Source organism: Acromyrmex echinatior, chromosome 5, assembly GCF_024713525.1.
Source record: "Acromyrmex echinatior isolate Ae372 chromosome 5, ASM2471352v2, whole genome shotgun sequence".
NCBI lineage: Eukaryota > Metazoa > Arthropoda > Insecta > Hymenoptera > Formicidae > Acromyrmex > Acromyrmex echinatior.
In genome coordinates, this window is record NC_141856.1 from 13,961,090 (window position 1) to 13,978,438 (window position 17,349).

Sequence of the window (17,349 nt, forward strand, 5' to 3'; positions counted from 1 at the left end):
TCATTTCTTTCCCTTTCACGATACCCTGTATATGAATAATCTTATTCTCATTCTCTAAAGATAGTTCTCATTATGAATGCCAAAGAAATTATTATTAGCTAATTTAATACTTACATAATTTTTTTATTTTAATTTCAACCGAACAAATATTTTTATCATTCAGATACAATCAGTAGTCAAAATATCAACTTCGTAAAATAAGATTACCCACTTGTACAGACACTACATTGCGTCACGGCAAAGTTCCATTCCAAGATTAGGAAGGCTATGATACCACCCCAAATCGTGGGAGCAAGAAACGTGAACGTTAAATACAGAAGGGACGGGGGAGATCCCCGAAAGAGACATTACGATTATTACCGAGTGAAACTCGCAATGTGGGACTCGGCATCCCTGAAATGCATTGGCCACATGTGCTATATTCAACTGGATCCTCTCACAAGGACTCGGTCCAGACGGTTGGCTGCATTATTTATCGCACAAACTTGCTGGACTAATTGATCCCTTACGTCCCCTCGTAACGATACCCATCGGAATCACGAGTACGATTTCCGTATAACATTCACGAAAGTTAACGAGCTGTCCAAAAGATGAGATAATTGCGTTCCAAGCGAATTCAATCCGACTAATTTTAGTATTTCCATCCAATTGGATAAAGCGACGTAAGAATACCAATGGAATATAATTTATGTTCATGTTCGTGTGTGGAACACATAGTAAATAAAATTATTAGACTTAATAGAGAAATTCATAAGTTTATTAATAAAGTCATTGAAATCGTTTACGAAAATTAATATCGACAATAATACAGCATTTTTATAAGATATATTTTTATCGGAAATATAGCTAATAATTTATATAAATATTAAAACACACTAATTTTTTGAGTTTATCATATATTTTCTAATTATACGAAGTAGATATAAATAATTATCGAAAGGAATTGTTATGAGAAATCAATATTTCTAAACTTAATTTTAAAATAAAAAAAAAACTTGTAGATTATACTTACCGGTGTGAATATATGTGTGCTTCTTCATATCGCTCTTTTGGTGGAATCGTTTGCCACAAAACTGACAAGGGTACGGTCTCGTGTCCGAATGGATTAGAAGGTGAGTGCTGAGCGTGCTGGATCTCTTGAAGGCTTTACCGCATTGCTTGCATTCGAACACTTTTTCTGCGGAGTGCACAGCCCTGTGCTGCGTAAGACTAATTTCGTGACCGAAGGTTTTGTTGCACAACTCGCAGGCGAATGGTCGCTTACCGTTGTGTGACCGCCTCGCATGAACCTACGTAAACCAATATATTTTATATGTATTTGCAAATAAAAATTTTCATATAAACATTATCAGGCACCAAGATCCGCTTCGAGCGAAAATAGAATTCTTCCTCTTATTTCATTTATTTTTATTTTTCGGTTTAAATATCTCTTATAATTTCAATATATCTTATTATAGCTAGCAATTTAAGGTAATTCCATATATATATATATATATATATATATATATATTTTTTTTTTTTTAAGCTTGATGCATGTAATTTTTTATCACTTGCTTGTTATGTCACAGGTTATTACATGCATCAAGCTTAAAATAGGTTTTTCATAAATACGAGTAAAGTAATTTCTCTTAATAACATATTATTTTACGTAATGTAAAAATAAAAAAAACATTGTTTTTGATATATTGAAAATTATTGTAAAATATAAAAATTAATTATCGCGACGATAAAGAACGGAATGAGAACATCAGCAGGAAATCAGAAATGAATCAAAACAAGTAGGTCTGGAAAAAAGCACGCGTCGAATGCGCACATGTACCTCGAGCCCATGCGGCGTGCTGAACATCTTGTCGCACTTGACGCAGCTGTAGACATCGCCAAGCGGATGGTGCAACCCGTGTACCGTGTGAGTCGAATGCAGTCCCGGGTGAGCCGGATGAACGCCGCGCAACAACGGGTGCAGGTGTGGTGGCAGAAGATGATGCGGTAGCAGCTGGGGATGCAGGTACGAGAGAGGGTGATGTGGATGGGGTGGTAGGAGACCGCTCTGAAGGTGCAACGGTGGGTACAGGATCGACGAGCCGGGTGGTGGTGGATGAGCGCCCATGGAAGCGGATTCTCGATGTGGGGACGCATTCTGCAGGTGTGCAGAAGGTGGATCCGGCCTCAGGAGTGCCGACACGCTGAAACTGTCGCCGGATTTCTTCGGCGGATGCGATATGGGCGACGTCGCGACGCTAACTGGCGATGGCGATGGCGTTGATGACGATCGTGGCGGACTCGAGGTACCTTCGTGATCATCCTCGTCACCGACCTCCTCAACGTCGACATCGACTTCCTCTTCACCGACATCGACGTCCACCTCGGCGTCCCGACCATCGGGCGGAGGGGAATCCGGGCAAGGAGATTGAGATGGGGAGGGACTCCTTGTCGCCGGCGAACCCACCAGGCGACCAACTCCGAAAGATAACCGTTCTATAATACACCATTTAATGATAATTAAATATAATATTGCATTGAATTATTTCTAATTTTTAATTGTTCGTTTGTCTGATTAATTTTTTATTATAAATTTTAAAAATTATATCAAGCTCAGTTGCGCAAAAGAATCGATGATCATCTCGTATGGATTTTTCGCTTCTCCAAGTAGACATGACACTTTGTAGTCGATAAACCAAAGTTCATACACCAGTCACGAGAGCAAGATGGCCAATGACTGAACGGACGGTAGCTACGTCACGTATGAGGTACGCGGGTAGGACGCTAAGTGCAGGGGAATCCGAAAAAAGAAGGCCACGGATAAATACAGTTTCTTCTGGCGGAAGGACCCGGTCGGAATGAGATTTGAGTCACGTACTGGGCCTTTTTTTTCTAGCATGCTGGTGCGAGGGTGTTTAAGGAACGGACAGAGCACGAGAGGTCGTGACAGGGTCTCATGTTGCGCTAACGAGGTATCGCGAGGAAAGAACGGAATAGTGAGGTGCCGAGAGCGAAATGTATTTCCGCGACGTTTCGTGTGAAGCAGTGTCCTTAATGAAATCCCTGGCGCACCCTTTCGGAATATTTCATCCGACGCACAGAGTGCCATGTGTGAGTCTTGATTAACTCTTTACGCGTTACAGCGTGAAATGGCATCATCCTTAAGTAATAAAGCGATGGAAAATATTTTATGCTTCAACAGGAATTTCGATATTTTAACTATAGTCTTCGCTTGACATAATAGTTGTAGAGAGAGAGAATAGTACAAAAATATATTATTATTACATCATGTCCTTTTGTTGATTAGTGTGATTATCTAACAGATAATACATATATGTCACGTAATTACGGCTCTAACATCCCATGGCTGATTAATATATAACGAGAAGGTTAAACATTTATTATTATTGAAATATTAAATTAATATTTTCACGATGACAGTTGCAAATTGCATCGGATCGCAATTTTGGTATCGCTTGTCAATCGGAATTTACTGTGTTCTCTGATTATCAAACCGATGATTTCCGACGCAGCTTTGATTTGTACGTCGCATCATTTTATCTGTCGATTGGTTCAAACGAAATATGATTCAATCATAAATTTTGATGTATTTGTTAGATTAAACGCGTAGAATGTATTTATTTTATTATCATTATTTGACGAGTACTTTCGAAGAATCTAGATTTGATTTCAAGATATGATTAACGCAGATATGAATAATTCATTTAAATTGCATCATTTTAGGTAATTTACGTATTAAATATAAAAAAAAAGTTATAAATATTTCAAAAGTTGTAAATATTTCAAAAAATATCATGCACTGAAAAAAACTAAACTTTTAATAAATATTTGCTTGAATAGTTCTAAGTAAATATTTACTAAATATGAACATATTTAATATAAAAATTATTAATTTGATTTAACTATTATTTATTTTTATTGAGTAAATATTTATTTACTCTGAGTAATGTTTAGAAATATGTATAAAGAAATATATATGTATAAAGTGTATGCATAAAGAAATATGTATTAAAATTTAGTAAATCTTTTTTTAGTGTAATTTGTACTGTAAATTAAATACAATTAATTTTTAGTAAATTTTAAATTGCAATAAAAAGGTTATGTAAATTAATTTAAAGTATATTCTCTAAAATTAATTAAGAAGAAATAGATTTCGGTTGCAAAATCCTAGAAACCGAGGAAGACAGCGCGGAATTTCTAACATAAAATCGTTATAATTTAAAGTTGAATTACGTTTGATTATTATTCAGAAATGTGGGACTTGTCTAATAATCAAAGTTCGTTTCGCTGTGATTTACGGTGTCGGATGAATCGGAAATCGGGCACGTGCATCTCGTTTCGCTACGAGAGAAATAAGGGCGGAGATCTCGAGAATGTATCTCACAGCCCCTCTCGATGCTCGGCATTCGGCAATTTCGGCTTCGGACCACTCATATTGCGTCTCTCGCACACACCCGGTATATTATATTTATAATCCGTGCGCGCGACACGCGGTCACGTGCCAGCCCGTATGATGCACCGCCGTTGATGTCGGCTAATCGCATTTAAAGCTCTCCGCGAGCCTCATCGTTGGGGTCGATTATTATCGTGTCTCCTGGTGGCTTTGCAATCGAATCAAAATACGACTCGAGTCAGAGTGGCCTAATGTAATGAGAAACGCGCCTCGCGCCTGCGGGGATCTGTCCGAGAAAACAGATAGGTACTTTACTGCATCGGTCAAAAGCACAAAGGAAAAAACAAGGAGGGGCTAATGAAATTATTAATATTACATCCAAATTTTTTCTTGGTTCTATAATATATATTCGAAGCAATATATTATCCTAAATTTAGAATTTGCACATTTGTATGTGCACGTGTGTATGTGTTTGTATAAGTCGCAAAAGAGAATATTTATATATGTTATTTTATTATAATATAAATGAATAGATCAGATTGAAAGCAATGCTTCACGATTTTGAACATTAATTTAACTATTGGAATATATACCAAAATTATGGGCCGGTAAATTTAAAAAATAATTAGTAGTAAATATTTTTCTATTTTAATTAAGTTTTCATTAGATAAGTCGCATAAGATCGTTATGACTTTAAGTCATTTTGTTAAGCGACGTATTTTCGTGCGACTAATTAAGGCTTAAAACATTTTCAAAGACATAGGTTTTAAAATTTAATCACGTGAAGAATTTAATATTATGGACACTATAAATATAAATACATTATTAAAACTTAATTTTATTAAATATTTTTTTAAGAACTTGGATTTTGTGGTAATTATGAGAACAATTCTATTACATCGCTTTCGGTTCATTAGCAGGAAAATAGAGCTCGAGATAAAAATGGATAAAAAAGGAGGAGGAAACTCGGACAGATGTGTCTCGTAGCGTGATAGGAAGAAGTGCTTACGCAAATGCTACGTCTGAGTCGACTGGAATGCGCTAAAAACTGACGATGCAAACTGCAATGTAAGAAAAACGGTTGACGACCATCCAGATGGGCTTAACTTTGGTCCGGGTTTGACGGGACCTGCGAATCTAGGCGTGTTTACGCACACACATGCATCTGGCACTGTCTCGAGATGCATGTCACGTGGTGTGTAGTGGCTTTCAGCCTCTCGATACAGTGAATGAAACTTCTTGAATCGACTTCAAGATCGTTTTTGCCCGGACGCGGACGGTTCTGCCACTGATGCGCGTTCGCTATATTCGCGTAAAGTGCTCGGAGTTGCTTACGGGATGAGCAAGACAAAGTTTCCAGAATGTAGTTGACATAGAAACCTGGTGAACGAGCCAAAGTAAGAACTTGTCAACTTGTTCGTTAAATATTATACGTAACTTGAGTTATCATATAAAATGAAATGATTTTACTTAAGAAAAATTATCCTATTTCTTGTTATAAAGCGATACTTAATAAATATTCGTATGCGTATTTTTGCAAACACGTTTTTTAAACTGCATTTTATAAATTGCGAGCCAAGAAATCACTAAAATTGTTAAAATAGAAATAACACGTGTTGATCAAGGCAAGACGAAGTTGAGACTGTCGATATATGATGTTAAATATTACAAGTCAAATATTACAAGTGTTAAATATTACAAGAATATTGTATATGTATTTGTGTGAGACATATTGTAAAAATATCATTAGAATAGAATAAAATAACACATGTTGATCAAGGCAAAACAAAATTGAAACTGTTAATACAGTATCAAATATTACAAGTATTAAATATTACTTGAATATTGTACTCGTATATGCATTCGTGTTAACCAACACGTGTTATTTTATTCTATTCCGACTAATGATATGTTTTTACAATGTTTCTTACACGAACGCATATACTATTCTTATAATATTTAACTCTTGTTTTTAATCGCTTCTCTCATCATCTAACAAATTTTTAATAAAAAATATAATGAAATTCATGCATCTCACTTGGGATTATCCAAGTGGCTATCTATGTTATATGAGGGAAGTGTCAGAGATTTAAAGAATTATGTATCGCTGATGATGACTCAAAAAAAAGTCGAAACGTTCAAATTGAAATATATTCAAATAAATACTGCACAAAACAACAGTACAATTAAATTATACTGTTGTTTTACGCAATAACGCTTCAACAATTATGTTATACTGTCATTTGCCTTAATTTCTAAATTAATTACTATACATTACTAAAAAAATATATAATATGTATTAAGATTTAGTCAATTTTTTTCAGTTTACTAATTCAACCATCGAGATATGTAGAAATATTTGTCGCAATAACCAGCAATCAGCGAGAAAACATCATTTTTCAAAAAATATATATAAATAATTATAAGCAGAAATTGAATCGAGAAGAATAAATCAATTAAGGGAAATAATTCTATTTTTTTAATTGAAGTGAATCTTAACAATATGCTTAAGAATATTTGTATGCAAATTTTTACAAATACGTTTTTCAATTTTATGAATTGCGCGCAGATTCAAAATATGCGCCATTTCAACATGTCGCTCGGAGAATCGAGATTGTCAAGATATGATATATATTTCAAGTTTAATCATTAGCTAAAGTGATATTTTTCGCAATAAGATCTTTTCAAGTTTTTAAGATACTTATATTCATCATCATTGTTAATTGATTAATTTAATTCGAACATTAATATTTTAACTTTTTAGTTTGCGATTGCATTATAAGTCTGATAAATTGAATCGGCGTGCAGATTATAACAAGTGTATTTACAAAAAAATTGCATATGAATTAAGTATCAAGATTTACTTCAATTGAATGAAAAAAAATTATATTATTAATAATATTAATTCACATGCATTTATCATTAAAATAGATCATAATCTGTCTAAATCAATTCGAGTTAAAATCTTTTCTTTTAAATTTTTTCATAAGTACACCCTGATATTGCTTCTTATGATAGGATTAACTTTAAACTTCCACTGACGGCTGGATGAAAAATCCGTTTTTGAAAACCCACATCGTCCTGTCACTCGGCTCTATTGACGTCGCTTGCGCGGCAAAGGTCACGCGTATCTTTTTCCATGAATCGTCAGCACGGAAGGGGTTTGAAGGGTATAACGGTTCTAATAGCGGCAGATCACTACGCAGTAAGCGACTGACGGACGACAGAAGATTAAAGTTGGCCGTTAACTCGATCTAATTGTTCCCCCCGACTTGGCCTTCCTTTATTAATCCATGTCCACAACCATCTTCGGTATCGTCATCCCCTTGTCAAGAATCGTCTTATCAATTCGCAAGAAACATTTATACGCTGAAATCGTCGATCGAGTTTACTCATTAAAGATATCTCATATATTAATCAAGAATATAAATAAAAATTTTACTTCCTGTCTATTCAACGTCAAACGGAAATAATATACGTACTTACAAATTTTTAAGTTATATTTTCTTAACTCTTAGTACACATTATTGTATTATTCCTGCATATTTCTTTTCTTCGAAAAACTAGGAACATCAAGTAATTAATTACAACATTTATATACAATTTTTTTTAAATGCACAATCTTACAAATACTTCCTCAAACTTAAAGGTATATATAAGAATCACTTAATAATTTTTATATATTTGTTAAAGCAATAAAAATTAATCCGGATTTAATTCTACATATGAATGACCATCATATATAGAATTAAAGAACCGAAAAGTCATCTATACTAAAGATCAATATTTAGACAGCACGTTACAATATAGGTATTGTTACGCTATAAAATTATTTCTATTATCAATATGTATCTGCATTTTTCAAAATCATACAATTTAAAATTTTAGAAGGAAATAAATACTAAAGTTCATTTGCTTGTAAAAATGCTAAAAAATTTGTTGTACCTTATTATTTACTACACGTCAAGATTGTTGAGGATTTTCATTATATCAACACAATATTCTAATCACAAATATACAATAACAAATCACAGAATAAATTTCCGCTTACTTGTCTTAAAATAGCTTCTTTCGACGATTTTCTTGATCTATTGCACGTTCTATAATAAAGATAGCAATGATAATCTATATAAATAATAATATGATATTGCTCAAGCAGCACTATGTTTGCGCGACTCAAATCTTGGCAGAGCGGCGACGTAAACGCGACGATAAAAGTAGTAACGCGGTTGATCTTATCATGTCTGAGAATGAACGGAGCAGATGAATGGCCACGTGCACGCGCGCGCGCGCTCGCGCGCGGAAGAAGTAGGAAGAGAATATGCACGGACATTTAACATGACAAGATGTTACTAATTCAGGGTAGGTACAAGCACAAAGGAGCCGACGGACCGAATCCCTATACCCGCGCCTCTAATCCGCTCCAATTGGGCCGGCAGGAGTTAGAAAGGCCCATGTCTGTGCGTGGTATGACGCGTGCTACCATTTATCCCAATCGTCGACGACGACCGGTCGTTCTTAATGATTGGTAAATAAAAACCTGCCGTCATCCGGGCTGAAGAGGAAACCATCATCACTACGAGGCGAAAGGTCGACTCTACACCCGCCCGTCTACACCTTCCGAAGAGAAGTAAAAAGCAACGGCAAATGTAAGTACAGCGACAATTGTGTGTTTAAAGCGCCGACTCTGCGTCCTAAGCGCAGTTTCTTTAAACATTTAATAATAATATTTAAAAATGTATTATATATACGTAGTATTTATTCATAATAAATCTGCAGCAAACGATGTGAGGTAATAAACAACAATAATCAGTGTAACGAACAATAATAATCAGTAACAAGTAAACTCGCGCAAAATGATATGTATACATAATTTGATACTCGATACATTTTAATTTTAAAATATAATCATAACATTAATTTTTGATAAAAGATTTCTTTGTTAATGAAAAGCATTATTATTAGGACAAAGTCCAAATTATTTTTATAAATGCTTTTTCTATTGTTTTTCATTTCGAGATGGAAATATATGAAAATAATATGAAATATATGATACAGTAAAATATTAAAATTTAGAACTTTTGCAAATGCAATAAGTTAAGAGTGCACTACTGCATTTTGATATTAAAAAATCCTTTTATCGTTATAATTTGATTAAATGTACGAACTTATGATAAAGCGAATTATTGGCTCTTCTATGATACACTTACCTGAGTGACTCTTTGGTAAAGGTGGCAGATTCGTAACTTCCGTGGCATTCCCAAAAGGTGCCCACAGTCTCGGAAACATTAAACGAACATTGCATCCTCCTAAAAAAGACAATTACATAATATTTATTAAAACAGTTAAACAAATATAATTTATTAATCTCTTGTATTAAAAATTAATCTAGACGTATAGTAATATGTATTAAAACATTTTACATATGTAACATTTATAATACGTATTAAACATTAATTTTTATATTACACGTTTGTTATAATAAAGACGTTTCTATCAAATATGTTTTATGATAAATTCCTATTTTATTTTATATTAAAAATATAATGTAAAATGTTAAAATAATCGAACAAATACATTACAATTAAATCGATTACGGTTTGACATTGAAAGGCAGTATACGCGAAATCTCATGTGAAAAAATAGTATTACAAATGGTGAATCGATTGGGTATTTTCTCGATTGTTTATGCATCGTTACCCCGTCAGCTACTAACTGCAATGACATCTCAAGTCCTGACAAATTTAGTATTCCTAGTTCGTAGGAAAGATCAACCCCTCGACAAGAGCGTCTTTATTAGAAAGGAGGAGAAACCCTCCTCCTATTTATCAACCTTGCCTTGGCCATTACTCGCTCTCTTTCTCCCCGAAACCTGCATTCCTATCCCCGAACATCCGCCATCCATCCTTGGTTTCTTTGATCGTTTCGATGGAGGATTAAAGTTCGAAGACTTCACGCCAATTCGCCATCCCGATGATTAATTAAACAAATCCTCGTTTTTTGCTTGGAGTACGGAATGTCAAAAACTATGCGGTATCGAATTAATATCGGCACGATTATACTGTCGTAAACTAAAAGATTTATATATTAAAAATGACACAACTTATTCAACAATTTTTTCACGCGGATCACCAATGAGTAGCGAATTGTAAAGCAATTAAAATTGATAAAATTGATAGCTTAATATTACATCTATAAAATTCATATACAAAGTTATTATGATATTTTAAGTTACAAATATAGATAAAAACATTCAAAACACATTTACTTTATTGCTCAATAATCTGAAAATTAACAATTTTTGATATCGTAGCAACGTAAAAAAGAAGTCTGTAACTATGGCAATGAGAAATAAATCGCGATTGTCAAGAAAAGTTGCAGTTCCACTGATCATAAATGATCATACTGTAATCCTTGTTGGTTTTCTTACACAGGTCCGATAAAATCCGATGCTTTACGGCGATGAGTGTAGAACCTATCTAATCATTCAATTTAATTGAGCTAAATCAAATCTATTTTTTTCTACATCGATATCATATTGTACATGCGTCAATCTCTTCATTTTATTGTTGAATAAAGACAAAAATCTAATCAGAAATAAAATGCAAAATAAAACTTTGTTAATGGTGATAAATAAGATAAGGCAAAGTATAACTGCGTTAGAATTTTTTTTCGATAATAAAATATTTACACTATAATTATACTTATTATAAGTGTGTATGTCTTTTAAATTAAGGTAAAATTTATCTAAATTACGATAGTATTAAATTTATTAATATTAAGAAACGTGATGTTAGAAATAAAGTATATAATTCAATAATTCAAATAAAATATATCAATAATAACGTTATTTTATAACAAAAAAATTAAAATTAATAATCCAAAAGGAGAAAAGACTGTTAATAATGAAAATTTGGCAATATATTTCTTATATTTTTAATTATAATAAATATTTGCGGAGAACAATAAATTTATTGTCATATCCGATATGATATATCATTTCCGTAACTCTCGGTAATCGCCGCAAGATCTATCGATAACGAGATATCGGTCGTTCAGTTATACTAAGAATCGACCAAAAAAAGCGAGAGAAATCTGTAATCCGGGCAATATAGAGGACCGACTGGGATAATCTGAGATAGCACGAAGAGAGATTAGACACTCCACGCCGCAAAGGCTGTCTCATTCTTGCCAGGATTATCAGAAATAAATCATATGTTTCTATACAACGAGCGCATACCACACGCTTGAGATAAGGTGGTCTGGTGTAATACATTGATACGCGTGTATACACAATGCAGGTAACTCGTGTTTGTTAGCTAGCGAGAACATCGGTGATATTGTGCCGTTTGCTCGCGCGACTACGTTTATCTTGCGTAGTCTCGCACACGTTTCGCGCTATCGGTCTGTCATAAATCTATAAAATGGTAAGGCCAATGTGATTTGCTGTGGAAATCATCGATAAAAACAGTCGATTGACAGATTGGAAAAATCCAAAGAATTTAGAGGCGGTCTGTTAGGACCAAGAAAATCGTTTCGCGTTAAAAGCTTTGAGTCGCAAGATTTTTCCAAACGAGGAATGGAAAAAATAGATTCGATAGAATATACATTATAATTAAAAATATACTTTACACAATTGAATTCTCTAATCAATATGCAAAGAACAAAAGATTGAGGTACTTAAATGAGTGGAAGTCCAAACACGTTTACACAGAGATTAGACACTTTTTTTGAATAATTAACTTTTTCCTAAGCTTACTGTTGAAAGAAATAAGAATTCAAATGTTACAAGGAATATAAATATCTTTTTTCCTTTCAATCATAAGGAACAATAATTCTGCAAATAAGTAGAAATGTCCTCATATAACTTCCAAGCTTCAACTACCAAACGGAATTTCTGAATATCTTAACGGGTACAAGTAGCAGAACAGCAGGCAACCCCTCGATGAGCTGCCTATCACCTGGCAATTATCGCTTAAACCGCTTAGATCAACGCCTATAGCTCGATATTATTGCGTTTAGCCTGTTACCACGATTAGTAGCGGGGTATTAGTATAGGCAGCCGTCTAATACCAGCCATCCCCTTTCACCTGTTGAACAGACCGTTGTGCACGATGACAGCCCCCCTACGTACCTGCACGCGCGTGTGCGTGTTTGTGCGTGAGCATCCCGTGTCTCGCTTGCTCTCGCGCGCGATCCTCACGCGTGTGCCACAAGCTCAGGTGTCGACGCGAGTTGCAGGAGCCACCGCGTAAACGCCACGTTGCAAGGGTAATAGGCAGGTAATAGATAGGATGATGACAGGCGAGAGATGGGCACGGGGTGAGAGTCGGGAGCGCTGCGTCAGCGAGCGGCATACGGCTGGAGATGTCAAAGGCCTGAACGCGATATGTTTCGGCTGATTATGTGGAATATGGGGGCTTTCTCTGCATTCTACAGTCAGTATATTTGGGATTTGATCAGCTCGTGTGGGTGTCTCGATCGGAATTATTGATGAATACCGGATTTTTAATCGCGATAATCGTCCATTGCATATATTATCTATAAATATGCGAGTATTACTGACGAAATATAAATATTTTAATTCTGAAGTTTGAGAAAATATAATTGTGTTACGTATATTTTCATATCCCTGAAAAATTCGTTAAATGGATTGATAATTTTTCTTTGATTAAAAATATTTTACAAATATTATGTAGTAAATATTATGTAGTAAATAATATTGAGTTTATTTCATTATTTACTTACAAATTAATATTTGCCTCAACATTTCACCTACAATTAGGAAAGATTGTTGGTAATCATTTTATCTGCAGTATTTAACGTTGGCAAACAATAAAGCTGTAATGATCTACTGTGTTACGATTTGTCTTACCAGAAATCATTCTGTGTTTGTATACACCTTTTATCTACAATTTTTTATCTATAACTTTTTATCTACAATTTAGTTTTATGAGTAACACAAAATTGATTATATAGGTTTATATATTTTTTGCTTAAAAATTTTATTTGTTATTTTTTATCTATAATTTAATTTTATCTATAGCTTAAAATCATTCTTGTATGTACACACAAATACAATATTTCATTTTACTTGATTTATTTTATATTTATTTATTAAATATTGTTAATGAGAATAAAAGAATTATTATATGAGTTTGTTTCTTATTATAACAATACTAAAATTATTATAAAATATCATTCTTAAAATGCGCTTAAAAAATATTCTGGTTAATATTTAAAAATGCTAAAAAATAACATCTAACTAATAAATATAGTGATAATTTAGCTTTAATAAATCATTCAAGAAATCTTACCTTCATCGATGGGAATCTGCGAATTTTCTTGAAGATTTTCGTTGTTGTTGGTTTCCGGCGGCAATGGTTGTTGATGTACAAGCGACGAAGCCGGTTGTTTGGGCTTGACAACTCGAAATGCTGATGCCTCGGCAACTCCTCGTCTCGAAAAGTCTAATGGACCCACCCCTACAGGTGAGTGTTGTTGCTGCACTTCCATCATCCTGGACCTCGAGTCCGTTCACCGTTTTACAACTTTCGCGTCACTACACACAACATTCGCATCTCCTCCTCCAACATACGCTTGCAATCTTTAAGTTTCTCAGCAATAAACAAACATACACAATCTTTCCTAATCTAATTTCAAATGAAATTATCCAGAATATCCTTTCAAAGACGTTGGCAGCCTCTAAGAATTTTTTAAATATTTGGAAACTTGTGTCTTCAGAAACAATGATTCTCAACAAATATCGAAATTGTTTGTTTGGTAATTTTTTAAGTAAAGAATGTGTCTTCTTCAGCAATGTATACAACTCCAAGTATCTTTGGTACAATCCTTTCTAGAACTACCTGTTCACGGACTTCATCCTTTCATGGGATGTCAACATCAATCTCGTGGTAGTACAAGCACTAGAGATTCTTTTGCCACAGTCAAGACACTCGGAGCAGTCTGCTGGTAATGATGATTCGTCAATATCTGGATAGGCCCCCAGCTTCACAGGACAGTTTTTGTCTATTTTGCGACAATAAATACGTGTCGCGTAAGAGACGAGACTTTTGGTTGTCAGTGACACTGATTTTCGTGCAGTCCATCGGCCGGACAGGACAGGTCGGGAAACGGCGGAGCACCGGCTTAAACCCGGGGATGTGAGAGACGTTAGCTGTTAGAGCGGGTGCCTCGACGCCGACTGCTGTTAACGGGTCTGATAGTGGAGGGACTCCCATGCGATGACGGTCGCAAGAGCGGCGGACGTAGAGAAGAACAGGGACGGAGAGAGCTACACGAACGACGCATACAACGTCGGCGTTTATATGGAGAGGGAGAACACCCACACAGAAGTGCGATGCACACCAAGATTTTGGTCCCGGGTCCCGCCTCCCGGGCACGCCTCCTCCATTCCACTCCACCCACACACACACCGGGTTGCTCCCTGTATACGTGGTGATACACGCACAAACCAACACGTGGACGATCGTCGAGCCATGAAAGGGAGTGGGGCTGACGACGCTACCGAACGCTACCGGTGGTCGTTGCTGCGGTACCGCATGAGGGGTTGCTGATGGGGTTTTATGCTTGTATGCGTTTGTGCTTCTGCTATATGTGCGCGTAGGTTCACGTCTGTACGAGTGTGTCTGAACTGCACCGGCCAGCGAACACGAGATACACGTTGCGCGCTACGCTCTCTCACCTCCTGGTTGCAGCATTATGTGGAACCACTCGGCCACCCTGATTCCACTCTTGACTCCACTGATTGATATTTGCGCGCTGCCCTCGCACACTTGAACGTACATGCACGTACGCCGCTCGGCGTTCGTCCTTCAACACCCATCGTGATGGTGGATGCTGCTGGATACAAGGAGCGAACTTGGAAAATTTAGGCAACGAGGGCGAAGGTGAAAGAGAGCTCCGCGCTTTTATGACCGCAAGGATGATCTTCGATATTTTCGGGAAGATGAGATTTCGAAAGAGATGAAATCTTCGTGGCTGTGGTTGAGAAGTTTCTAGATCACGTCCATCGCTCTTTCAGGGAATTATATACTTAGATAGTATCTATTTGGAAAAATAAGTTTGAAAGATATAAACAATTTATTATATTTAGTATTAATGATACATGAAAAATCAAATATATGTAAACTTTAGATAAGAGCTAATATATGTATGATGCGATCAAAATTAAATATTTGTACACAGAAAAAACAGTATGATTAGTCTACAGAGAAATCTAATGATATCATTTAGATTGAATAGATTAAAATATGGAGCAATTATTTATGTAGTTGCTTGAACCATAGTGTTATGATTAGATTAAGTTATGTTGCAGCAATGACGGCATTTCATATATACATATTTTTAATTGTAAGCGTGGTGAGTCACTTTTGCTTTTGGAAATTGCAACTTAATTTATAGCATAATGTAAGAAATTCTGATTAATAATTTAATTCTTATTATTATACATCATGTTTTATATTGTCACGGCAACTATACGGATATATAATTTCTCCATAAATAAATGATCCCCCAACCAAGTTTTGGTTGGCAATCGCACTTAACTACATTGATGTACTAACATTGACACATCAAAATAAATAAATCGTATCAATCATACACATACCTATTACATGAAGATAACTAGGATGATGTTTCTATATTGCTCACAACTAAATTTTTTTAGTTATATAAAAACTATATCTTTTTTTTCCTTGTAGATAGGCAAAAAATAATAGGTGACATTTTTGTTTGTTGACGTGATTTAAATGTTTGACAACAGATTAAAAAATTGTATGTTTAGGAATGTTAAAATTTAAAGCAATATTAAATGACTGACATACCTTATGACAGATTTTTCCTGTGTTAGCTCAGACAAGAATTTACTTTAATCTTTGCTCTTTCATAAAATCGAGCGCGCGCATATCTTCGATAGGAACGTTGAAAATCTTTTATGATACGCTCTGAAGGGATAAATCTAACACGATATCGAGCGGCAATAAAGTTTATCAAGCGTCAAACAGTTTTAACGGTTTAATCGCCTGTCGAAGCGACAACGGTGTTTTTCCGAACTGACGTGACTTCCAATAAAGCAGAATTTTCGATGCAATTTCGCATATTTCGATAATTAATAATTATTTACATTGTGTGTAATAGGCTTAATTTTTGTTGCCAAAAATGTATGCAGTGTTTGTTACTTGTCTACTTTAACGTTTAAGACTTTTGTTTATATCAAATTATAACATTAGAAGCGTAATAATACACATAAGTAAAAATTCTTACAAAATATATTAAAATGTTTCAATATAAAATAACATTTATATACAAAGTTAATATTGACTTAAATACCAAAAACTCCCCTTTCATTTCATTAATTAATTAATAAATAATTATATATTTAGAAATAAATAATGCATATATAATTAGAAACATAAATAAGCTATGTCCACAGTTAAACTGTCAAATTAATATAATATATAGAAATAAATATGATTTAATTTCTTCCTAAAACAAAACGATAATTTTCAGTATATTTTGTAAGTCAATTCTATTGATTGCAAATGTTGTTTTATTGAAATATAATTTGCAAGAATTCTTATTGTATATTTCCTCGTTCTGATGGCATAATTTAACATAACAGTGAGTGAACAAAAGCTTTAATTCAATCGCGCATAAATAAAAGACATATAAAAAACACAAAATCTTCCACTGCATTGATAATTGATACTTTAATTTATTGCATTTCTCTCCGTTTTTTTTTATCCGATAAGACGAGATTACGAATTCATTTTTGGTGCGCTTATTCATCATGATAACGGTTGCGAAATTATTTACGGAAATGTTTGTGTAAATAAACTCAGTAATTATTAAGTTAATGCTAAATTAAATTTAAATACTAATTATTTTAATAGTTATTAGAATAATGAATATTTAAAAGTTGCAATTTGAAGATA

The 17,349-nt window shown here is 34.4% G+C and overlaps 1 protein-coding gene across 1 annotated transcript in view; it reads right to left on the reverse strand.

The window, feature by feature from the left end:
• The window catches only part of LOC105151310 (uncharacterized), a 30,602-nt gene extending 15,916 nt beyond the window's left edge, over positions 1–14,686 (reverse strand). The window contains exons 1-4 of the mRNA XM_011064959.2: positions 13,711–14,686; positions 9,604–9,702; positions 1,820–2,475; positions 1,013–1,289 (exon numbers count right to left, since the gene is read on the reverse strand). Coding sequence (XP_011063261.1) covers positions 1,013–1,289; positions 1,820–2,475; positions 9,604–9,702; positions 13,711–13,912 — 1,234 coding nt within the window. The 5' untranslated portion in view covers positions 13,913–14,686. The remainder of the gene's footprint in view (positions 1–1,012; positions 1,290–1,819; positions 2,476–9,603; positions 9,703–13,710) is intronic.
• Positions 14,687–17,349: the final 2,663 nt, after the last annotated feature.